The sequence below is a fragment of the Malaclemys terrapin genome, chromosome 8 (assembly GCF_027887155.1).
Source record: "Malaclemys terrapin pileata isolate rMalTer1 chromosome 8, rMalTer1.hap1, whole genome shotgun sequence".
NCBI lineage: Eukaryota > Metazoa > Chordata > Testudines > Emydidae > Malaclemys > Malaclemys terrapin.
This window is the reverse complement of record NC_071512.1, coordinates 93447330-93471727: the sequence shown is the minus strand read 5'-3', so window position 1 is coordinate 93471727 and position 24398 is coordinate 93447330. Positions and strand designations below refer to the sequence as shown.

Below are 24398 nucleotides of genomic sequence, written 5' to 3'. Positions count from 1 at the left end.
CAGATCTTCCCTCGGAGCGCAGTGCACCCACACCCCCCTGCATCCCAGCCGCTCACGCCCCCCACCCCAGATCGGGACCATGCACAGACAAGATGCAACCTGGGGCAACACAAAACGAACCGGCCCCACCCGGGCGCATGAAAACCCGGGAGGGGGAGCTGAACAGCAGGGCGGGTCAGCGGGGCATCTCCTGCCCCGACTAGGCCCCTTCTGCCGCGACCGGCCCAGCCCGGCGCTCAGTGCCTGCCGGGCGCTGCTCCAGCGGGAGGCTACAGTGTGGCGCACGCCTCCCGGGAGCGCGGCGCTCCGCGCGGGCCCTTTACCTGCTGATCTTCTGGGCGAAGGCGCGGCGCTCGGCCATGGCGGCGGCTGCTCGGGCGGGGAGCCCAGCGCGTCTCCCCGCGCCTTCCTCGCGGCCGCCGCTCAGCCTGGAGCAGCCGAAGGAGCCGGGAAAGGGAGCCGTACTGCTCCGGAGAGACACGCAGCCTGAATTTGCCGGCCCAGCATGCAACCAGATTCCACGCTGACAATCCCATCCCACCCCTTCCAGGCAAGGGGGCGGGGGAAGGGGGAGGATGAGCCGCTCTTAGCCGATATGCGGTACGGCGGCGGGGGGAGCCCAAGGGCTGTCTGAGGAGTTATTGTCCCATTTTAGGGCGGGGGTTAGGGCAGAGCTGCCCCAGGCCCCCAAATCTCCTCTTGGGGCGTGACTGGGAGTCTCCCTTCCTCCGCCCTAGCCAGCGCTGGGAGGGGGGACCACGACACGCTTCTTAACGCCATTGGAATACATGGAAGAGGGGAGCCGGGGAGCTTTGCAGGCAGGCCCTGGGGAGAAGCGACAGGGCAGAGATTCTGCTGGACAAGGCAGGGAGCGTCCCTGGCTGGCAGATGATTCTTTTCAGGCCTTTCCCAGTGAGGGCGGATAAATAGACGTGTTGGAACCCACCTCCCAGCTCCACGGGGTGTGGAAATCCAGCCCCTGACTTGGGCCCCACAATACACGGGCCATGCTTTGTTCCACAGTGTCAGCCTGGAGTCTGTCTGTCAGACTGTCAGCTCTCTGGGCAGGGGCGCTATGGCTGTACACTACACAGGGTTAAGCAGGCTGTTTTCCCCTAACCAAATAACATCCATCTCTTACAGATAAGTATGATAACACTTCTCACAAGGAGATCGCTAAGCGCTTTGCAATTATTGTAACATATTTAGCCTCACACCATCCCTCCAAGTAGGATTATCCTCATTTTACATCCAAAGAAGTGGGCTGTAGTCCACGAAAGCTTATGCTCTAATAAATTTGTTAGTCTCTAAGGTGCCACAAGTACTCCTGTTCCTCATTTTACAGATAGCAAAGTGAGGCATAGAGAGGCCAAGTGATTTACCCAAGGTCACACATACCATCTAGCGCAGGGAATTGAACCGAGGTTGCCTAATTCTTAGATTTCTACCCAAATCACTGGGTCATTCTTCCTCGCTAGAAACGTGGGTTGCTGGCCATTCTAACTTGTGAGTGCATTCTCCCAACTGGGTTCAGATTACAGACATTTTGAAAGAATCCTGAAATACCTTTTGGTGTAGACAAGACATCATTGTGCTGTGACTCTTACATTTTATACCTTTTGATTTAGTCAAGTAACAAGCCAAAAGGTCAATTTTTCTGCATTTTTTTTTTCATTTTATTACATCCATTCTACCCTCTGCCCCTCTGTTTTGTCCATTTGCATCTTTAAGTGATGGAGCTGTCTTCATTTGTCACACGGCACCTAGCACAATGGGTCTTGATCCTTTCACTAGGTGCTGCTGTAATACAAATTATCAATAATAGCCATATAATGTTGCACACTGATGATCGGATATACTTTGTGCTTGCCTAGCAGTTCTTCATCTAAGATCTCAGCATGCTTTAGAAAGGGGAAGTATTGTTATTCCCATTTTACAGATTAAACATAAAATCATAGAACTGATGCAGGCAGAGGGTGCAGCAGAGGCAGCTGGAGCCCCAGCCCTTTAAATAGTCCCGGAGCCTCCCTCTATCCCAGGGCTCTGGGGGCTATTTAAAGGCCTGGGGCTCCCCTGCTTCTACCGCCCTGGCCCTTTAAATAGCCGAGGGAGCCCTGGGGAAGCAGCGGGGCTCCAGCGGCTATTTAAAGGACCAAGGTAGCTGGAGCCCCACACCCCCTGCCCTGCCCGCAGCCAGCCCCTGTGTCCAGCCAGCTCTGCACCTCCTGCCCGCAGCCAGCTCCTACTGCACCCCCTGCCCTGCCTGCAGCCAGCCCTGCACCCCCTGCCCACAGCCAACCCCTGCCACACCCCCCTGCAGCCCTGCCTGAAGCCAGCCAGCCCCACGCACACCCCTGCCCGCACCAGCCCTGCACCCCCTGCCCTGCCCACACCAGCCCCGCACCCCCTGCCCTGTCTCCAGCCAACCCTGCCACAACCCCCTGCCTGAAGCCAACCAGTCCCGCACTCCTTTGTCTCCAGCCCTGCCAACCCCTGCCGCACCCCCCTGCAGCCTTGCCTGAAGCCAGCCAGCCTGCCCCACACCCCCCTGTCTCCAGCCAGCCCCGCACCCCTTGCCCTGCTTGCAGCCAGACCCTACCTCCAGTCAGCCCCTGCCCTGCCTCCAGCCAGCCCCATGTCCACTGGTGCCCTGCAGTTCCCAGGGCAGTAACCCTGAACATCTGCTTCAATGAGGGGGGGCAGGGAGAAGCTGGGACCCACACATGTGCACACCACTAGGGTGACCAGACAGCAAGTGTGAAAAATCGGGACAGGGGGTAGGGTAATAGGATCCTATATACGAAAAAGACCCAAAACTCGGAACTGTCCCTATAAAATCGGGACATCTGGTCACCCTACCACACCCCCAGGGAGTGGCGGGGACCCACACATGTGAAACGGAGCTCATTAATAACCGATCATATGATCATAATATATATGCAATGTACATAATATATAATTTTATTATTTATATAGTTATGGAAAGTAAATAATACATGGAAGAAATTAAAGGCTTTCTTTTACATTTTTTTTTTTTTTTTTTTTTTTTTTGTTAGTCATCCCTACCGGGCCCCGCCAAAAATGTTCGAATTGGGCCCCGCACTTTCTAAAGCCGGCCCTGACTTCAGTCACCCTGATATTTGCTGGGAGAGCAATACAGCGGTGCACAGACAATCCAGGAAGTTTTTGGAAAGTGTAGGGGACAATTTCCTGGTGCAAGTGCTGGAGGAACCAACTAGGGACAGAGCTCTTCTTGACCTACTGCTCAAAAACAGGGAAGAATTAGTAGGGGAAGCAAAAGTGGATGGGAACGTGGGAGGCAGTGACCATGATATAGTTGAGTTCAGGATACTGACACAAGGAAGAAAGGAGAGCAGCAGAATACGGACCCTGGACTTCAGAAAAGCATTCTCTGACTCCCTCAGGGAACTGATGGGCAGGATCCCCAGGGAGAGTAACATGAGGGGGAAAGGAGTCCAGGAGAGGTGGCCGTATTTTAAAGAATCCTTATTGAGGTTGCAGGAACAAACCATCCCGATGTGTAGAAAGAATAGTAAATATGGCAGGCGACTGGCTTGGCTTAACAGTGAAATCCTTGCTGATCTTAAACACAAAAAAGAAGCTTACAAGAAGTGGAAGACTGGACAAATGACCAGGGAGGAGTATAAAAATATTGCTCAGGCATGCAGAAGTGAAATCAGGAAGGCCAACTCACACTTGGAGTTGCAGCTAGCAAGGGATGTTAAGAGTAACAAGAAGGGTTTCTACAGGATGTTAGCAACAAGAAGGTGGTCAGGGAAAGTGTGGGCCCCTTACTAAATGGGGGAGGCGACCTAGTGACAGAGGATGTGGAAAAAGCTAATGTACTCGATGCTTTTTTTGCCTCTGTCTTCACAAACAAGGTCAGCTCCCAGACTATTGCACTGAGCAGCACAGTATGGGGAGGTGGTGACCAGCCCTCTGTGGAGAAAGAAGTGGTTCGGGACTATTTAGAAAAGCTGGATGAGCACAAGTCCATGGGACCAGATGCGCTGCATCCGAGGATGCTAAAGGAGTTGGTGGATGCGACTGCAGAGCCATTGGCCATTATCTTTGAAAACTCATGGCGATCAGGGGAGGTCCCAGATGACTGGAAAAAGGCTAATGTAGTGCCTATCTTTAAAAAAGGGAAGGAGGATGATCCGGGGAACTACAGGCCAGTCAGCCTCACCTCAGTCCCTGAAAAAATCATGGAGCAGGTCCTCAAGGAATCAATTTTGAAGCACTTAGAGGAGAAGAAAGTGATCAGGAACAGTCAGCATGGATTCACCAAGGGCAAGTCATGCCTGACTAGCCTAATTTCCTTTTATGATGATATAACTGGCTCTGTGGATGAGGGGAAAGCAGTGGACGTGTTATTCCTCAACTTTAGCAAAGCTTTTGATACGGCGTCCGACAGTATTCTTGCCAGCAAGTTAAAGAAGTATGGGCTGGATGAATGGACTATAAGGTGGATAGAAAGCTGGCTAGATCATCGGGCTCAACGGGTAGTGATCAATGGCTCCATGTCTAGTTGGCAGCCGGTATCAAGTGGAGTGCCCCAAGGGTCGGTCCTGGCGCCGGTTTTGTTCAATATCTTCATTAATGATCTGGAGGATGGTGTGGATTGCACCCTCAGCAAGTTTGCAGATGACACTAAACTGGGAGGTGTGGTAAATACGCTGGAGGGTAGGGATAGGATACAGAGGGACCTAGACAAATTAGAGGATTGGGCCAAAAAAACCTGATGAGGTTCAACAAGGACAAGTGCAGAGTCCTGCACTTAGGATGGAAGAATCCCATGCACTGCTACAGACTAGGGACTGAGTGGCTAGGCAGCAGTTCTGCAGAAAAGGACCTAGGGGTTACAGTGGACGAGAAGCTGGATATGAGTGGACAGTGTGCCCTTGTTGCCAAGAAGACTAATGGCATTTTGGACTGTATAAGCAAGGACATTGCCAGCAGATCGAGGGACGTGGTTTATTTGGTATTGGTGAGGCCTCATCTGGAATACTGTGTCCAGTTTTGGGCCCCACACTACAAGAAGGATGTGGAAAAACTGGAAAGAGTCCAGCGAAGGGCAACAACAATGATTAGGGGGCTGGAGCACCTGACTTATGAGGAGAGGCTGAGGGAACTGGGATTATTTAGTCTGCAGAAGAGAAGAATGAGAGGGGATTTGATAGCTGCTTTCAACTACCTGAAAGGGGATTCCAAAGAGGATGAATCTAGACTGTTCTCAGTGGTACCAGATGACAGAACAAGGAGTAATGGTCTCAAGTTGCAGTGGGGGAGGTTTATGTTGGATATTAGGAAAAACTTTTTCACTAGGGGGGTGGTGAAGCACTGGAATGGGTTACTTAGGGAGGTGGTGGAATCTCCATCCTTAGAGTTTTTAAGGTCAGACTTGACAAAGCCCTGGCTGGGATGAGATTTAGTTGGGGATTGGTCCTGCTTTGAGCAGGGGGTTGGTGTAGATGGCCTCATGAGGTCCCTTCCAACCCTGATATTCTATGATTCTGGGAGCTGCTTGAGGTAAGCACCGCCGGGACCCTGCGCCTCTGAGCCTCTCCCCGCACCCCAACCTCCTGCCCCAGCCCTGATCCTCCTCCTGCCCTCCATTCCCCTTAATCCCAGCCTGGAGCACCCTCCTGAACCCCAAACTCCTCATCCCCAGCCCCACTCCAGAGCCTGCACCTCCAGCTGGGGCCCTCACCACCCCCCCCAACCCTACTCCCCAGCCCAGAGCCCCTTCCTGAACCCTGAATGCCTAATTTCTGGCCCCATCCCAGAGCCCGCTCCCCCAACCAGAGCCCTCACCCCCTCCCGCACCCCAACCCCAATTTTGTGAGCATTCATGGCCCGCCATACAATTTCTATTCAGAGATGTGGCCCTTGGGCCAAAAAGTTTGCCCATCCCTGTTCTAGATGTTTGCCATAATTAAGTCACACCTTGATTGCCATGACATCACAATGAGACCATTTGTTCGCTTTAAGAAGTAATAGCCACTCAAAGCCATGAGAAACTGGTCTCAATCTGATGTGTGGGCTCAATACTTCACTCCAGTGAATTTATGTAGCTCTAATACACATTAATTTCACTTTATGTGGCTTCAGTTCCGGTTCATGTAGAATCACATTCCCTGAGTTTGGTTTCAAACAACCCCTGAAGCTCAAGGTAAAACTAAGATGAATCTACCAAGTTTCACCTGGTTTTGAACTTAAACCATGAAAACTTTGCATGGTTTTTATAATGAAACCATAAACAGATCCAGGTTCTTTCCCTTTAACAAACCTTTTGTTGTATGCTGCTGTTACTATTTGCATTGCCTAGGGGCCCCAGTCATAGACCAGAACCCATATGATAAGTGCTGTATAAACACAGACCAAAAAGATGGGCCCTGCCCAAAAGGGCTTACGGTCTAAGTAGAAGACAAAAGCCAACAGATAAATATAGACAAATGGGGGAGTCCGAGCCAACAATGCGTCATGATAGGCAGTGGTCTTTGCACAGTAGCAGCCTAACCATTGTCACTGACCTATGAATTTTAAGTTTGTGATTAAACCAGTTACATTTCACTTAGTATAGCGTTTGCGAAAAACTGAAACCATCTCTAGTATTTGCAACAAGGCAAAAGTCAGAGCAAATACTGAACAAATGGCTTTAACTGGAGAAAGGAGGGCTTTGTGGAGACAGCAGGAGTAGCTGAGAAGAGAGTTGCTGGGCTGCAAAACAGATGCCCTGTCTCCACAAGGGAAATCTTCTAAAACATTTTCACTGTTGCTAACATTGTTCCTGCTCAACATGTTTAGTGTAGGCTAAATTGTAATAGGGTCTAAAAACCTTGTCAGCTGCCCATCTTCTAAGGCTCCTAATGATGCTAACACCAGTGATGACAAGGTCACAGTGAATGGACTCTGACTTCATCAGGGCTAATGGGCTAGATCAGTGGTTCTCAAACTTTTTTTTTTTCCATGGACCACTTGAAACTAGCTGAGGGTCTCAGTGCACCACTTAATGATCTTTCCAAATGTTTGTACCATTAGCTAACTATTGTAAAGCACTTTGGATAAAAGCACTATATAAAAAAAACCTTAATAATAATTAACATTTTTTGTTCTACAAATAAAAGCACACAACTCATATTTTAATATCAGTAGTCTAACCTTTCTAATGTGATGGATGTGCCCTCTCTCCCCTGCCGTGGCAGCCCCTGAGGTGAGGCTGGGAAGGGGGGGGGAGGGCATCTCTCCCTCTCTTCCCCACCGCAGCAGCCCCCGAGCTGAGGCTGGGAAGGAGGGGGGTCTCTCCCCTGCCACAGCAGCCACAGAGCTGAGGCTGGGAAGGAGGTCTGTCTCTCCCCAGCAGCCGCAGCCCTGCAGCTGGGGAAAGTCACCTCTTTCTCTGGCCACTGCAGCCCTGCATGTCCCAAATTCCCTCCATCCCCACTTCTCACCCCACCGCTCCCTCCCATCTACCCTCTATTTCCCCCAAGGCCTCCACCTCACCTTTCATGTGCGTCTTCTCCAGGGTCCAGGCACCTATTAGTGGAGCCAAGCCTGCGGTCAGAAGCACTCCTTCCAGCAGCCGACGGTGGGCCTCATGTGCGGGTGGATGCTGACCCACGACCAGTTAAATAAGACACTTGGGTGGTTTTGCATTGCTCAGATGAACACCTTCGGGCCCTTCCCCAACAACCAGCAGTACACAAGAGACTACGACAACGCGTACACCATGAAGTCCATCATGGGGGACATCACTCAGGACTGGGTGGGCTGCATGCAGGTGGTCATCAAGACCCACTGACCAAGACCCCTTCAGGCCAAACATTGTGAGACTTACACCAGTGGAAAGAGAAGATTTTTATCACTACAGTAGGGGACACAGCACATGGATCTAGTCCTGTAACTTACTGAGAGACTTGGCTTTAGAATTATGATGATATTGCGTACAGAAAAGCTAATACTGACGATTCAGAGGTTTCTAAGATTCTGATTATAACTCTTCTTTCCTTCTGAATGCCAAACTATTGGACTCATAGTAACAAAAGAACCTGGCTTGGCATATAGGGACATGAAAAATAGTCCCAATTTTTTTAAATTTTGTAAATATAGGTTAAAAACTTTCTAAAATATTTTTTCTATTAAATTTGTGGTATATAGTCAATACTTAATAATATGGGGTATAATTTTCAAAAGCACGTAAGTCCCATTGATTTTCATTGAGGCTTAGATTCCTAAGTCACTTTTGAAAATGGCACTTCAATAGAAAAATTAAATAAGTCCCATTTTCAAAAGAGACTTAGGAATCTAAGTCTCAATAAAAGTTAATGGGACTTAGGATCCTAGCTCACTTTTGAAAATTTTTACCTGTCGTGTAAAGATTTTATGATTGATTACTCATCAGGATGGCTTGACTTGTAGAACTTGAGTAATGTGGCTTTCCCAAATAAAACCTTTAAACTACACCATCATGCAGTGTAATATACCATTGCAAATACCTGTAATATATTCTTTATGCATTGTTTCTGATTAGATCTACAGTGAGAAGGGAAAATATAACTTGATCATTTGATAAAATTTGTAGTATCAATTATAGCTCACACTCTGTGCTGTTCTTCCAAGATGTACACCACAGTAAGGCACAACGCAAGGGGGATGGACTGCAAAAGTAGCTTTAAGCCACATTTGCATACATTTGATTCTGAGCTCCACGTCCAGGGTCCCTTGTAGCACTCAGTCGGCTCTGCACAGGGAGGTTGCATCCACAATGCACTGTAAAGTAAAGAATTCAGGAGCTACTCTAATTTACCATGTCCCCCTTCCAGGCTTTCTATTAGCTATTGCACAGCAGCTGATAAATGAGAATCTCGGTCACTAAATGTACTGGATAGAGCTGGGCAAATCCCCCACCCCCATTTATTTATTTATTTATTGGAAAATAGTAAAATCACACCAAAATCTGCCTTTTTCAGGGCACCAAAACTATTCACAAACTTGCGTTGAATTTGGTGAATAGTTTTGGCTAGAAAAAAGCCTGGAAATGTCTAAATATTTTTTAAACAAACCATTTTGACGTTTTGTTTTGAAATGACCTTTTCAAAATGAAATGTTGATTCAAAAGGTTATGTTCGACCCAAATTACATTTTGGGGTGGTTTTGGCAAGAAAAAAATTGGAAAAAAAAATCAGTTTTGGTTCAAAAAGAACCAAATTTGGGAAGGGGGATGGGTAGATTTTTGGATTCAGACATTGAACCAAGAAGCCAGTTAATAGCTCAGCTCTAGTTGGGATTCCACTCCTGCTCTGGCACAACACGTGTGCGTAGGAGGAGGCCTGTGTAGGGCTGCCTCTGGCTGTCCTATGCCAAGCCCATGTCAGAAGATTTCTCCCTCTTCCAGCTAAGGGGCTCTTAGGGTGCCTGTACATCACTGCAGCAGCATACCCTATGGGGGCAGAATCATTCCTTTTTTTCCCCCCCTTTTTTCTTTTTTTTTAAATAAATTATTTTGTTTTCATTTTGTTCAAGCAGGTAAATATCCATACGTAGCAAAGTATAGAAGTAATAATAGAGATGAGAAAATCCTGACTTCATGTTATCTAATGTGTAAGATCTGCCCACATAGAGAAGAATGTATATTTAAGTTTCCCAGCTATAAAATGAATAAAACGAATATAGTCTTGTAGCTAATGTAGATTAAACCATTATTTATATTCCCTCAGTGTAGACTTATCCATTGCAGATTGATAGGCTTTCTCCATATATTTGGTCTAAATATGAAAAAAATCTCTCAACCCAGTGAACCTCAACAAGCAAATATCAGAAAAATAATAGAAACATTTCTTGTTACTTTCCAGATAACTGCAGCCCAGCAACAAACTACCACATCAGTGCCAATGAATTTAAATCATATCAGATGGGTGAGGCTGGTAGAAATGTATACATGACCTTGTAAGGAAGACCAACAGATACTGTAGATTGACTGTCTCAACATTTTTCAGCGCATGGAACATTAACCAACAGAATGAAGGGAAAACTGAAGATCTGTAAGAAAAGGTGCAGTCTCTTTTCTAGTATGCTCCCAATAACAGCAAACACTAACATTCATGTTATCAACAAATCTTTTCTCCACACTACTGACAGGCAGTCTGACTGATCTTCTGGTTCAGAACCATAAACTCGGCATTCTAATCCTAGTGCTGCCACTGACTTGCTGTGTGAGTGACAACCTCTCACCTCGATTTCCTCATCTCTAAAACTGGAGATAATCTTTACTTGAAAAGGTGGTGTGGAACTAATTCGCTAAATTTTATACATTGCTTTTGAAAATATAAAGTGGTATGTAAGAGCTAAGTAGTACTGTGATCCTGCAACCATTACTGGAGTAGTGCCATGAATAATGCTATGGAAGTCAATGGCAGTACTCGCAGAAAGCTCTACACTGGGGTAGTATGCATTTGCAGATCTGGGCCAATCATAATTAAATGAACTTGAATAAATTGTTTGTAAATGCACTTATTCTCTAACAAAATAAATTTGTATATAATAAAGAAGAGAATGATTTTACAAACCTCACACACATAAACCTGCTAAAATGCATTTATACCTTATGAATTGCCTGTCAGCATGGGATTGTGGGGATCAGTGTTTGACTTCCACTGATTCAATAACAAACTTCCTAGATTCACATTAAAGGGTTGCCTTTTCTAAATGCCATTTTGGCAAATTCAGTTTGTCCTTCGAAAGCTGAGTTGTGTTCTTTCTGAAATTAAAATAAAACTGGACCCTGTAGGCGAGAAAGAGACCAAACCTAACATCAAACTAAAATATGTTAAAGGAAATGGATACATACAAAAATTCATAGGAAAAGCTTGTGAAAATAATCAAGAAGAACCTGGTCAAGAAGGATTCCTCTATGGAGTGAAGATAAAGGAGCTGTTCGGGGAGCAACAATACACCTCTACCCCAAAATAATGCTGTCCTCGGGAGCCAAAAAATCTTACTGCATTACAGGTGAAACCATGTTATATCGAACTTGCTTTGATCCACTGGAGTGCGCAGCCTTGCCCCCCCAGAGCACTACTTTACCGCGTTATATCCGAATTCGTGTTATATCGGGGTAGAGGTGTATATGGAACATCTCAGCTACCATCTGTCTACCTGTGCTTTTGGAAAAGCTCTAACAGGCTCATACTTTGCTGATGACAAAATATCACAATTGTTGAAGACACTCTGCTTATGTCTGAATTTGCAACACCTGAGGAAGCAGATGCATCAGGTGAGGTATTCAACTTGGGTAGTCGCTCTCTTTGGTTCAAAAATTACAGCCTATGGCCTTGATCCTGCAAAGGCACATACACATGCTTAACTTTACACACAGCAGGGTCACAACAAGTTGAAATTTTTATTTTCAACTGAACGGAAATGAGATTTGAAAAAATTAAACAGGACCTCTGCTTCAGTTTCCCTGGCATGCCTAGAGCAGGGGCTGAGCCAAGGTTACTGCCACAAAAGCTGATTAAGTATCTATCTATCATATCTCTCCTAGGTGTTCTAGAAATTCCTGTAACTAAAATATCTAAGGGCTGAATACATTAGAGTGTGTAAACTGAAATTAATGTAGTTGTCAAGGCTGCTTCCCCACTTTGAACTTTAGGGTACAAATGTGGGGGCCTGCATGAAGACTTCTAAGCTTAACTACCAGCTTAGATCTGGTCCGCTGCCACCATTCCCAAGTGGATTCCCTTCCCTGGGAAGCCTTGAGAAACTCTTCACCAATTCCCTGGTGAATACAGAGCCAAACCCGTTGGGTCTTAAAACAAGGAGAAATTAACCATTCCCCTCCTTCCTCCCACCAACTCCTGGTGGATCAAGATCCAAACCCCTTGGATCTTAAAACAAGGAGAAATCAATCAGGTTCTTAAAAAGAAGACTTTTAATTAAAGAAAAAAGGTAAAAATCATCTCTGTAAAATGATGGAAAATAACTTTACAGGGTAATCAAACTTAAAGAGCTCAGAGGACCCCCCTCTAGCCTCAGGTTCAAAGTACAGCAAACAGAGATAAACACTCTAGTAAAAGGTACATTTACAAGTTGAGAAAACAAAGTAAAAACTAACACGCCTTGCCTGGCTGTTTACTTACAAGTCTGAAATATGACAGACTTGTTTAGAAAGATGTGGAGAACCTGGATTGATGTCTGGTCCCTGTCAGTCCCAAGAGCGAACAACAACCAAACAAAGAGCACAAACAAAAGCCTTTGCCCCCCCCCCCCCCCCAGATTTGAAAGTATCTTATCCTCTTATTGGTCCTTTGGGTCAGGTGTCAGCCAGGTTACCCGAGCTTCTTAACCCTTTACAGGTAAAAGGATTTTGGAGTCTCTGGCCAGGAGGGATTTTATGGCACTGTACACTGGAGACCTGTTACCCTTCCCTTTATAGTTATGACAGTAGTCAATAGAGGACATCATAATGTAGAACTTGGGAGAAGCATATTGTGTTGTTTAGAGGTGCTTGTAATTATTAGAACTGGGAGCACTGGCTGTTGGGAGTTTGAAAGGACAGGAAACAGGAAGGAGCGGGGAGGAGTTGAGGAGGCTGAGTGAGAGTTACAGAGGGTGCAGCAGCAGCTTGGTAAACAGGTTTCCACTGTAAAAATAAAGTCCTGTTGAAGTTTGTTAGTACCTTGCCTGGTTAATACAACACATATTGACCTTCTTGACTAAAGCAACAAACAGTTTCCTTTTTAACACTAGAATAATTGTCTTTTGGGTCTATTTTTTAGTATTTTATGGTTCACAAATGTGTTTATTCACACACACCACTGGGGCTTGGAGATCCTTCCATGCATTTCTCAAAAGTCTGGAAATTCCTATTTCTCCCCTTTAACTCTTCCTTCACCCTTCCTCCAGCCTTTACATTACAGTAATGGATGGGTGAGGCTTAGACCTGTTAATCAGCAGCACAGTTTCAGTAAAGAGCAACTCTGGACACTTCCTAACAGCCTACTGGACATGAAGCGTAAATATTGACCACATGGATACATTACATTTCAGCGTCTATCAGACTAATTAAGAAATAAACTTTCTTTTAAACTGCTGAGTGATCAAATGAAGCTCGACTGCACTCACTGCTCTTCACGCAGTAACTTAGTTTCATGGGCAGAAATGTGACTATTTCTATTATTGAAAATAGAAACATGTATCTCAAGTACAGAAAACTACTAAATAACTGACTTCAAGGCACTGGCCCACTGCAAGTCAAGTGCTGCAACTTGATTTTCTTTGTTGGTATGAGGCAGTTGAAATAGTTTGCAGCCAATTATTTAAACATAAAACTAACAATGATTTTATTTTTAAATGAACGCAACTAGTTAAAAAACCTGTACTAACATGGTTGTAAATAGGAGTTATTCATAGGGACATAGATGTTCAAGATGGAGGGATACTGGATGACCTAGCCAGTATATCCATGTGCCAGTGCAGGATTATTGGCAGCTATATATATATATATAGATAGATATGTATAATGGCGGAGATGTGGAACCTCTCCCACTCCACCAATCAGCAGCAGGGCTTTGAAGGCTAAAATTACTCAGAGCCTCATTGGCTGGGGATGGGCAAATAGGAGTAGCTGACCTCTCCACATCCCAGAGTCCTGGTTGGCTAGAGATCTGGCAGCACACAGGAAGCCAGGGGGCTATGCCCCCCACTTTTTAACATATGTTTCTTATGTGCTGTGGGAAAAACACGATCATACTGCTAATGGCCAAGATGCACTATGAGATCGGATCAGATGCATTCCTAGATATCCACGGCAATCCTGGATAATCATGTAATGAAAACTGCATTAAGTTTACATTTTTTGCTCAGTAGATATCATATTACTTCTATCTTACAGCCTGTTGATGGTATTTGTTAGGTTTTCTAAAAATATATTTTTTATTTTATTTTTTTATAAAACATTAGAAAAAACATCATTTTATATGGTAGCTCGTAGTGGGGACACATTTACCTCCCTTCAAAGTTGTTTGTTGTTATTTATTTTGTTGACACCTTTTTCCAAGGACATTTAAAATTTAGGGTTACAACTGTTAAAATATGCATTACAGATAAACAAGGATGATTCAATTGTGATGTTATAGAATTGCAAGTTACAGTTCAATAATAATAGTGGAGTATACACAATAAAATTATAAATGCAAGTGACGTACAATACATTAAGTGCAAAAATAAAATGCAGACCCAATGTTTAGAACTAAAGTTGTTGTTTTTTTTGTTTGTTCATATTATAATATACCTTAAATATTATAATGTGGCTACATTTGGTATTCCGGTTATTTATGTTACAGTTGTACTTTACAGGATATTTAAGTAATATTTTAGTTCCCCTGCCACGTTGGCCTTGTCCCCCCCCCCCCCCAAACTTCTATAAAGGTTCTGGCATCCTTGGCTGGTAGGAAATACCACTCCTCCTTGGTACTGCCAGTTCTCCACTGATTAGATTGCCAATCGAGACGGAATCATGCAGGCTGCAGCAGGGAGTTCATGCTGCCACTGCAGGGATACAGCAGGTTGAGACTTCTCCACTAAAGAATCAGCCACTGTCTCAAGGAAAGGAGGAGCCTTAGTCAGGGACAAAGGAGCCAAGACCGGGGCAGGCAAGATTGTTTTTGATTGATGGAGCCTGAGTTCCTTGTAGGCATCTGGGATTTCTGTAACATACCCACTGACTGTTCCTAGCAATTTCAGTGGGATTCTGTATAGACTAATAAAGCTGTTGGGAGAAAGCTGTGCCTTGGATTGATTCTTGGGTGAATTCCTGCCTTCCCAAAGGCAGAGAAGAGAGCCACCAGCACAAAGAATTAGACTGAAATGGATGTTAAGGTAAAATGAGTTTCACATAGTCTAGGCCCAAACACCTGCTGACCTAACATATAATCCATAAAAGGCACATACTGAATCCAAAACCCCAGAATGAGGCTCAAAGAGGGCTCCAGTTAGTACTGGAACAAATTAATTAGGAAGGTTGTGGAATCTCCATCATTAGAGGATTTTAAGACCAGGTTAGACAAACACCTGTCAGGTTGGTCTAGCTCAGGGGTCGGAAACCTTTCAGAAGAGGTGTGCCTAGTCTTCATTTATTCACTCTAATTGAAGGTTTCGCGTGCCAGTAATACATTCTAACTTTTTTAGAAGGTCTCTTTCTATAAGTCTATAATATATAACTAAAGTATTGTTGTATGTAAAGTAAATAAGGTTTTTTAAAATGTTTAAGAAGCTTCATTTAAAATTAAATTAAAATGCAGAGCCCCCCAGAGCGGTGGCCAGGACCCAAGCAGTGCGAGTGCCACTGAAAATCAGCTTGCGTGCCGCCTTTGGCATGCAGGCCATCAGTTGCCTACCCCTAGTTTAGCTAATACTTAGTCCTGGCTCAGTGCAAGGGATTGGACTGGATGACCTATTGAGGTCCCTTCCAGTCCTACATTTCTATGATTTTTTATGAAATAAAGCCAATCTAGATTCTACCATTAAGGTTTTAAAAACTATGAAAGACAACTTACATGGATAGTCTTTAGGCCCCATATATGTTGCAACCATAACTTCATCAGGGGTCCCTAATTACAACATGGTTGAAGTGTAGTTGGGACCTAAGTGTCCCTACAACTAGTTTAAAACTCTGAAACATCCAAAGCTTTAGCCTGGTTATGCTAGATAGGCCCTAATGCACTACAGCTTTTATCCAAATTATAATCAGAGTAAGGGAAAACCCTTGGTCTAACTAGCATTCCTGACTCTATTTATAGTTGTAATGTAAACAGAGCCTTCAATTTAATTAACTTTATGGACCTCCAGTGTAAAGAGTGCATAAGTGAGCAAACAAGCTTCTGTATTCTGGACTACAGAAGTGGGGAGGAATAGCTCAGTGGTTTGAGCATTGGCCTGCTAAACCCAGGGTTGTGAGTTCAATCCTTGAGGAAGGCCACTTAGGGATCTGGGGCAAAATCAGTACTTGGTCCTGCTAGTGAAGGCAGGGGGCTGGACTCAATGACCTTTCAAGGTCCCTTCCAGTTCTAGGAGATAGGATATCTCCATTTATTTATTTATTTTTATTTACTAGAGTCCAGCAATAAACAGGCATTGCTGGAAACTGCTCTGTTGATCTTGGGAGTGGGTAAAAACTATCAACTCATGACATCAAGGGCTAAAATGCTAGATGGGGGAAATCCAAACTTCTCTGCTGTGAGATTTAGCAACAACAAATACATAGAATTGATTGGTCATTCCCTGAATCTCAAAGTTATAGTTAGGTTCAACCTATGTGTCTATATACTGAAGGTTCACAGATTGACTATATCTAAGAATATTGATGTATTTATGACACTGCAGCAATTCTACTGCACTGAAGGCCTTCTGCACCCAGGTGTAGTGGGATGGAAAAGAAGTAACTCAGCTATTCACTGAGGCATCTGTCCACTAGACAGCTACATCTTTTAAAATAAGTGACTACATTTCATTAGCTTTATTTTCTGAACTTTTTAGAGAATTTTTACTTGGTTCTTATCACAGTAGGTGAGTGACATTCTGCCAATAATAATAATGAGTCATCAGGCTTGTTACCTATGCTGTCTAGCTCTTGCACAACAGTATAAAGGATCTCTTAGGGTACGTCTTCACTACCCACTGGATTGGCGGGTAGTAATCGATCTATCAGGGATCGATTTATCGCGTCTCATCTAGACACGATAAATCGATCCCCGAATGCACGTCAACTCCAGAACTCCACCAGTGCAAAAGGCGGTAGCAGAGTTGACGGGGGAGCTGCGGCTGTCGATCCCGCACTGTGAGGACCCGAGGTAAATTGATTTAAGATACGTCGAGTTCAGCTACGCTATTCTCGTAGTTGAAGTTGCGTATCTTAGATCAATTCCTCCCCCAGTGTAGACCAGCCCTCACACTACCTTCAAAGCACTTTGAAAACACCAGTTAGGAAAAGTATTAAATACTAATTGATATTGTCTTTATTAGCCTATTTATTCAATTCTGTCTGCTATTACTGCTTGTTGTATTATTCTTACATAAAGCTCCTCAAAGAAAACACACTTTCCACTGATAATATGTTCAGCATAACCCAAAGTGCAAATAATAGAAATATTTCATTGCAAATTAAGAGAGCCATCTACTGGCAACTAGGTGAAACCTTTTAAATTCATTAAGGGCCAAATCTTATCGCCTAACTCATGCAAGTAGAATCATAGAATCATAGAATCTCAGGGTTGGAAGGGATCTCAAGAGATCATCTAGTCCAACTCCCTGCTCAAAGCAGGACCAATTCCCAACTAAAGTAGTTCCATTCAAGTCAATGGACTACACATGAGCAAAGTAAACTGGATAATAAGGATCTCTGAATGTTGTATGTTCTCATTACATCCCTCAGATCTATCTTGCTCCATTTAAAGATAGTTCTATTAAGACACAAGTAGGGTAACTGATTCAGCAAGTCAGCGACAGAGCTGGGAACAGAACCTGGCTTCCTGCCTCCCTAAATTACTTGCTGGTATTGTATAATTTAGCACTATTGGAGCTGGGAAGTAGTTTGTATGGAAGTTCATGATATTACAATGCTAAAAGTATAAACTCCCTCTGTGACTTTTGTGTGAAGTTTGCTATATGCAAGATGTTTTCTCCAATATCTCTCCTACAGAAATATAACTTAGTGCAATGGCTCTCAACCTTTCAGACTACTGTACCTCTTTCAGGAGTCTGATTTTTCCTGTGTACCCCCAACTTTCACCTCACTTTAAAACTACTTGTTTACAAAAATCAGACATAAAAATACAAAAGTGTTACAACACACTATTACTGACAAATTGCTTACTTTCTCATGTTTACCATATAATTATAAAATACATCAATTGGAATATAAATATTGTACTTACATTTCAGTGTACAGGTCTGTCACATCGCATTTAACATGTGTGGTTTCAGCTTTACGCGGTCGGCAAAAATAAAAACAACAAAAAAGAGAAAAATAACAATTTAAATACTGTTTCTGTAGTGCGGGCGATTCTGCCTGCCATTACACTCAATGTAATTTTGACTATACGCGATTTTCGCTTTAGGCGCTGACTGCGGAATGTAACCCCAGCATAAGATGAGACAGACCTGTATCGTAAAGAGAGCAGTATAAACAAGGCACTGTCTGTATGAAATTTTAGTTTGTACTGATTTCATCTGTTGTAAACTACCCCTGGTTGAGAACCACTGATTTAGTGTATGTGAAGCAAACTAATTCCACGTATATTGTTATTTATGGTTGCCTTGTGTAATTATTTTGTAATCAAAGCCTTGTTTTGCATGATCTGACGGATGCACAAAGCAGAAAATAAATATTTTCATTCTCTTAACCTGGGTGCCCTAGGGATTAATAGTGTATATCCAGATGGCATATTGTGTGTCCTATCAAATTAAGACATAGTTTATTAGATTTCATTGTAGGGAGGTGCAAGCAACTAATGTCAGGCAAGGGAATAGTCATTTTATTTGATACATCGAACATCTCTTTGTTCTTATGTTGGTAAATTCTGGCCACCCTAGCTGCTCCTAACTCCGTATGCAAGACCATACACTAACAGACAAATACCCTAATCTGTCTTTGTATCTGAAAATAAAAACAAAGATTAAACTCTAAAAACATATTTTCAAATTAGGTTATAAACCATTAAGGGCAGGGACCTTGTTTTCCTCTCTTTGTACAGTGCCTACCACAGTGGACCCCCCCACTGCTGATTGGGCCTTTGACAGCTTAGTTCAACAGCAAATAACAATATATAAGACTACAATCCTGTTTTGATTATTTAAACATTTTATCATCTTCTTCTGGCAGACAAACACATGCAGCATAAATTACGTCCAGTCCGTCCTTGTCACTTTCTTGAGCTAAAAAAGGACAATAGAGAATTGTATGCTGCAGGTGCAACAGTAAAATAGAAGCTAGCTCTTTTATAACATTTTTAATCAGTTTCTCTCAAAGCTCTTTTGCTATCATTATCCCCATTTTACCAATAGAGAAACTGAGGCAGAGAAAGGCAGTGACTTGCCCTACCAACCTGCATGGTCAGTGGTAAGTAAGAATGGAACCTAGGACACCTGCGTTTGCTCTCCACTGGGTGTATGCTACTTTCATGCTTCATGTGATGCAGCATTTCTCTTGTGTGAATGTAACAAATATGTGTCTAGAGAGAACTTGGGGATCTTTTGCTCTAAAACAGCTCCAATAACATGAGACAAGTAAAATAGCTAAGGAGTATATTAGCACTGAGTCTCATTTCCCTATGTAGGTAAGCTGATATGGTTATATGTTTGTAAGGAGATCTGACATTTCATAAAATCATAGAAATTTAGGACTGGAAGGGACATCAATACCTCATCTAGTCCATTCCTCTGCACTGAGACAGGACTAAGTATTATCTAGACCAGCCCTGTCTAACTTTTCCTTAAAAACCTCCAATGACTGAGATTCCACAGCCTCCATAGGTAATTTGTTCTAGTTCTTAATTACTCTTATAGGTCACAAGTTTTTTCCTAATGTCTAACCCAGGGAATGGCAACCTTTTAAAGAAGAAGAGCCATTTTTTTAAATGTTTCTCTTTGACCAAAATATTTTGAGAAACGCATCACATGCAAAGTGTTGGGGTGCAGGAGGGGGTGAGGGCTGTGGGAGGGAGTTTGAGTGCAGGAGGGAGCTCCAGGATGTTGCAGAGTGTAGGAGTGCAGGAGAGGATGAGGGGTGTGGGCTCTGGGAGGGAGTTTGGTGCAGGAGGGGGTTCTGACCTGGGGCAGGGGGTTAGGATACAGGAGGGGGTGCAAGGTGCAGGCTCTGGAAGGGAGGCGCTTACCATAGGCGGCTCCCAGCTGGCGGCGCAGCAGGGCTCAGACAGGCTGCTTGCCTGCACTGGACCCACGTCGCTCCTGGAAGCAGCTGGCTGCTGGCACGTCTCTGTGCATTCCTTGGGCTCTATAACGAAAGGTATTGCAGGGTCAGATTAAAAAGCGCAAGGGGGCAGCCAAAGAGCCGCAGGTTGATGAACCCTCTAAGCAAAATCTCCCTTGCTTCAATTTAAACCAACTACTACTTGTCTTCTCCTCAGTGGTTAAGGAGAACAATTTATTACCCTCCTTTTTATAAAAAACTTTTATGTACCTGAATACTGTTAATCATGTGCCCTCTCAGTCTTTTCTCCAGACTAAACAAACCCACTTTTTCCAATCTTTCCTCATAGGTCATGTTTTCTAGCCCTTTAATCATTTTTGTTGCTCTCCTCTGGACTTTCTCCAATTTGTTCACACATCTTTCCCAAAGTGTAGTGCCCAGAACTGAACACAATACTTTAGCTAAGGCCTTATCAGTGCAGAGTAGGGTGAAAGAATTACTTCTCATGTCTTGCTTACAATACACTTGCTAATACATCCCAGAGCAATGGTCATTTTTGGCAACAGTATTATATTGTTGACTCATATTTAGTTTGTGATACATTATAGCCCCCAGATCCTTATCTGCAGTACTCCTTCCTAGGCAGTCATTTCCCATTTTGTATTAGTGCAATTGATTATTCCTTCCTAAGTGTAGTACTTTGCAATGTCCTTATTGAATTTCATCCTATTTATTTCAGACCATTTCTCCAGTTTGTGAAGATCATTGTGCATTCTAATCCTGCATGGTGTTTTTTCCAATCCACAGGGCTTGCAGTATTGTTCACAAATTTGGTATTGTTCACAGACTTTAAGTGTACTTTCTATGTCATTATCCAAATTAAGATAGTGTATAGAATCAGATCCAGGATAGATCCCTGCTCTCTGAGTATTCTTTTCCAACCTGTTGTACACTCACCTTATAGTAGTTTTGTCTAGGCTGTATTTCTCTAGTTTGTTTATGAGAAGATCACATGAGACTGCATCAAAAGCCTTACTGACGTCGAGATATATCACATCTACTGCTTCTCCCCACCTACAAGGCTTGTTACCTGTCAAAGAAGGATATTAGATTTGTTTGACATGATTTGTTCTTGACAAATCCATATTGACTTATCTTATTTTCTTCTAGGTGCTTACAACTTGATTGTTGATTATTTGCTCCATTATCTTTCTGGATACTGAAGTTAAGATGACTGGTCTATCATTTCCTGGGTTGTCCTTATTCCTCTTTTTGTAGATAGGTACTATATTTGTCCTTTCCCAGATCTCTCCAGTCCTCCACGAGTTCTCATAGATAATCGCTTATGGCTCAAAGATCTCTTCAGACAGTTCCTTAAGTATTCTAGGATGTATTTCATGAGGCCCTGCTGAGCTTAGGACATCTAACTCATCTAAGTAATTCTTAATTTGTTCTTTCACTATTTTACTCTAAGATTCTACCCTATTTATATGGATGTTCACTATGTTAGTTGTCCAATCACTGCTAACTTTGATGTTGAAAACTGAAACAAAAAAGGCATTTAACACTTTGGCCATTGCTGCATTTTCTGTTATTGTCTTTCCCTCCTCATTGAGTATTCAGTCTACCTTGTTCTTGGTCTTCCTCTTGCTTCCAATGTATTTGTAAAATGTTTTCTTGGTACCCTTTAAGTCCCTGGCTAGTGTAGTCTCCAATTTTTGCCTTGACCTTTCTAATTTTGTCCCTGAAGGCTTGTAGTTTTTTTTTTTTAATATATATATTCATCCATTGTAATTCAACCTCGTTTCCACTTTTTGTATGACTCTTCCTTGAGTTTCAGGTCACTGAAGATTTCCACTTCCTATCTTTCATCCAGTAGAAGGGAGTAGCGCAAAGAGAGGGCATATAATGTATTCTTTATGCACTCAAACCTGCCACTAGTGGAATGGGAACACAAGAATGCAGGAACCTATTACTTATATAGTATCTTTAGAAGAATTGACAATCCCATAAATTCAAAAATGATCAGTCAGATGCCCAAAAATCATGACATTGGGCCAAAAATTGCAAACTATTTTTAAAATATTATATTGTTTATTGTCCTGTCTTTTGATTTTTTTAACTTCCTCTGCACCCCCTCCCTCTCCCCTGCTCATGTATGTTACAAATACAGTGTCACCATATCTCCCAAACTTTAGAGTAAGGTGATTTTTGGCCCCTGCTACAGGAGCTCTTACTAGAAGACTCAGTTGAGATCAAATAACAAAGATTTATGTTAAAATGCCACCTGATGGTGCAGAGCTTCCAGCTTCTCCTCAGAACCCAAAATGTTTACTAATTCTGTGTTCCACTGCCTAGCCCAGCAATTAATTCTGCCCCACCAGTCATCGGCACCTTGCCCCTCAGCACATCTCTACTTCTGCAATTGTGAGGGCTTTTCACCCCTGCTTCCAGGATTGGGCTGGCAGCTGCAGCAGGGGCCTATTCTCTCCCAGACTTGATGTTACACTGGTGGAAAGGGAAAACAGACTGACCCATTTTTCAGAGGGGGAAAAAAAAGCAGAACTACCTTAAACTGCTGGACAGTTTCTGCTTCCTCCTCCCTTGCTGTGAAAATGTTATGGGCTGTTCGCTCTCCCCACCCACATCTCTTCTCTTCTCCAGGGGCGGGGGCACCAGTACTATCTTCCCCTGCAGCAGTTCTGATTGGAAGGCAGTGGTGCCTAGTGGATAGGGCACTAGACTTGGACCCAGGAACCCTACAGCCAAGTCTTGGCTTTGCCATGCGCCTGCTGGGTAACTTAGGCATGTCATTTCACCCTCGGGTACTTGGGTTTCCCATGTATAACATGGGGGGAAATGATACTCACCTCCTTTGTAAAGAACTTTGAGCGCTTTCTAATGAAGATGCAAGAGCTAGGTGGTATTATGATTGGCTGCTCCTCCACAGGAGACAGGTAGGTAGGGAAGGCAGCCAATCAGAAGAGTGATGGCCAGTGATGAAAATCAAGCTTCTGGAGTTATTGCTAGGCTGGCTCCAGCAAGGCCGACGTTGCATTATTGGTGATGACACCTGACACGTGCTGACCCTGCTCTGGTGTATTTAACATTTAGCCTTTCGCCTCCAGGAGCGGCCAGTCTGTTTATAGGAGGGCGGGGCTGCAGGTGCAGCGCAAGTACCGCCCCCATTTTCAGCGGCACGTGCATTACCACTGGCACGCCCGCCCTCAGCGCTTCCTCGCCTTCGCCTGTGGGGCTTTGGCTGCTAGGCTTGGTCTCTGCCAAGGGGCGGCGCCGGCGACGCGGAGCAAAAATGCTGTAACCGCAGCCGACCACGAGGCCGGGCGGGGGGAACATACACGACTACCCCAGGGAATACGGCTCCTGGCATACCGCGCGCGCTGTTTCTCCCCGCCGCGAGCAGTGCATGCTGGGACTTGTAGTCTCTGGCATGTCCAGCGCGGCTGAAGGCGTCCCGTGACCGGTGGCCGGAAGTGGAGGCCCCGGAGGCTCTGGACAGCTAACGGCTCCTGCTTTTCCCCCTCAGTTGTACGGCGGCTGCAAGGGGCCAGTCAGCGCGCGCGGTGCTGGAGTGAGCGGGCCGAGCGGGGAGGCTGCGGCTCCGCGCGGGGTGAGCGGCTCCCCGTTCCCGTTCGTCAGCTGGGGCGGAGGGAGCGCCCGGGTCCTTCCCGCGGGCTGGAGGGGGCGAGCGTGGCTCCTGCGGGCCACCGTGGGGGTCGGGGCAGCGGGCGAGGGTGGAGCGCGCGCTCCTCGGGGCACCGAGCCGGCCAGCGCCCTTGAGGGGTGGGAGTGGTTCCTGAGGGAGCCCCTTCCAATGGGGCGTGTCTGTGGTGGGGGAGCTCCTAATCCCCTCCCCCCCAGCTGTGGGGCGAGCTCCTCTGTGACCCCTTGCGGGGATGGAGAGAAGCGCCTCTCAGGTGGGGTGTCCCCCGGAAACTCCCGAGGGTCTCGCCAGGGTGACTCACGACAGGGCAAGAGCCCCTCCTGGGTGCCATGGGTGGCTGGCTGCGTGCCCCATGGTGCATGCCTTGGTGCCATGGGGAGGGTGGCATTGGTTCCTGCAGTGAGTGTGGGAGAGGGATGCTTAGTGAGAGGGATGTGTTTTCTTGGCTGATTTAGTTTTGGGGCATGGGGAGCAGGTTAAGATCTTAATTAACATGCTTTTCCACCTAGGGGAACAATTCTCCCCAAAGGGAGGGAGGCAAAGAGACTGCCCTGGGTGAGGCGGTACTTGGGGGGTGGTTTAATTATGTCAGCAGGAGAGCGCTCTACCGCCGGCATAGAGCGGCTACACGGGAGACCTTACAGCGGCGCAGCTGTGCTGCTGTAAGGTCTGTAGTTTAAACATAGCCTTAATGCAGTACGTCCATTCTACAAGGGCTGCAAACTTTGTGTTTTTTAAACAGGAGCTTAAATTCAGTAATAGTTG

At 44.8% G+C, this 24398-nt stretch overlaps 2 protein-coding genes and 1 long non-coding RNA gene across 8 annotated transcripts in view; 1 reads left to right on the top strand and 2 right to left on the bottom strand.

The window, feature by feature from the left end:
- The window catches only part of DOCK7 (dedicator of cytokinesis 7), a 172089-nt gene extending 171681 nt beyond the window's left edge, over positions 1-408 (bottom strand). For all 5 annotated transcript variants that reach the window (XM_054036949.1, XM_054036945.1, XM_054036946.1 and 2 more), the window contains exon 1: positions 324-408. In XM_054036949.1, the coding sequence (XP_053892924.1) occupies positions 324-361 (38 nt within the window). In that variant the 5' untranslated portion in view covers positions 362-408. The remainder of the gene's footprint in view (positions 1-323) is intronic.
- A 17458-nt stretch (positions 409-17866) lies between these two features.
- LOC128842604 (uncharacterized) lies at positions 17867-20993 on the bottom strand. The gene is made up of 3 exons (XR_008446036.1): positions 20906-20993; positions 19914-20032; positions 17867-18003 (listed from the first exon to the last, which is right to left on the bottom strand). It is a non-coding gene; the product is annotated as an uncharacterized LOC128842604 (long non-coding RNA).
- Positions 20994-23441: 2448 nt separating this feature from the next.
- The window catches only part of ATG4C (autophagy related 4C cysteine peptidase), a 31060-nt gene continuing 30103 nt past the window's right edge, over positions 23442-24398 (top strand). For both annotated transcript variants that reach the window (XM_054037845.1, XM_054037846.1), the window contains exon 1: positions 23442-23579. The gene's annotated coding sequence lies outside the window, so the exon portion shown is untranslated. The remainder of the gene's footprint in view (positions 23580-24398) is intronic.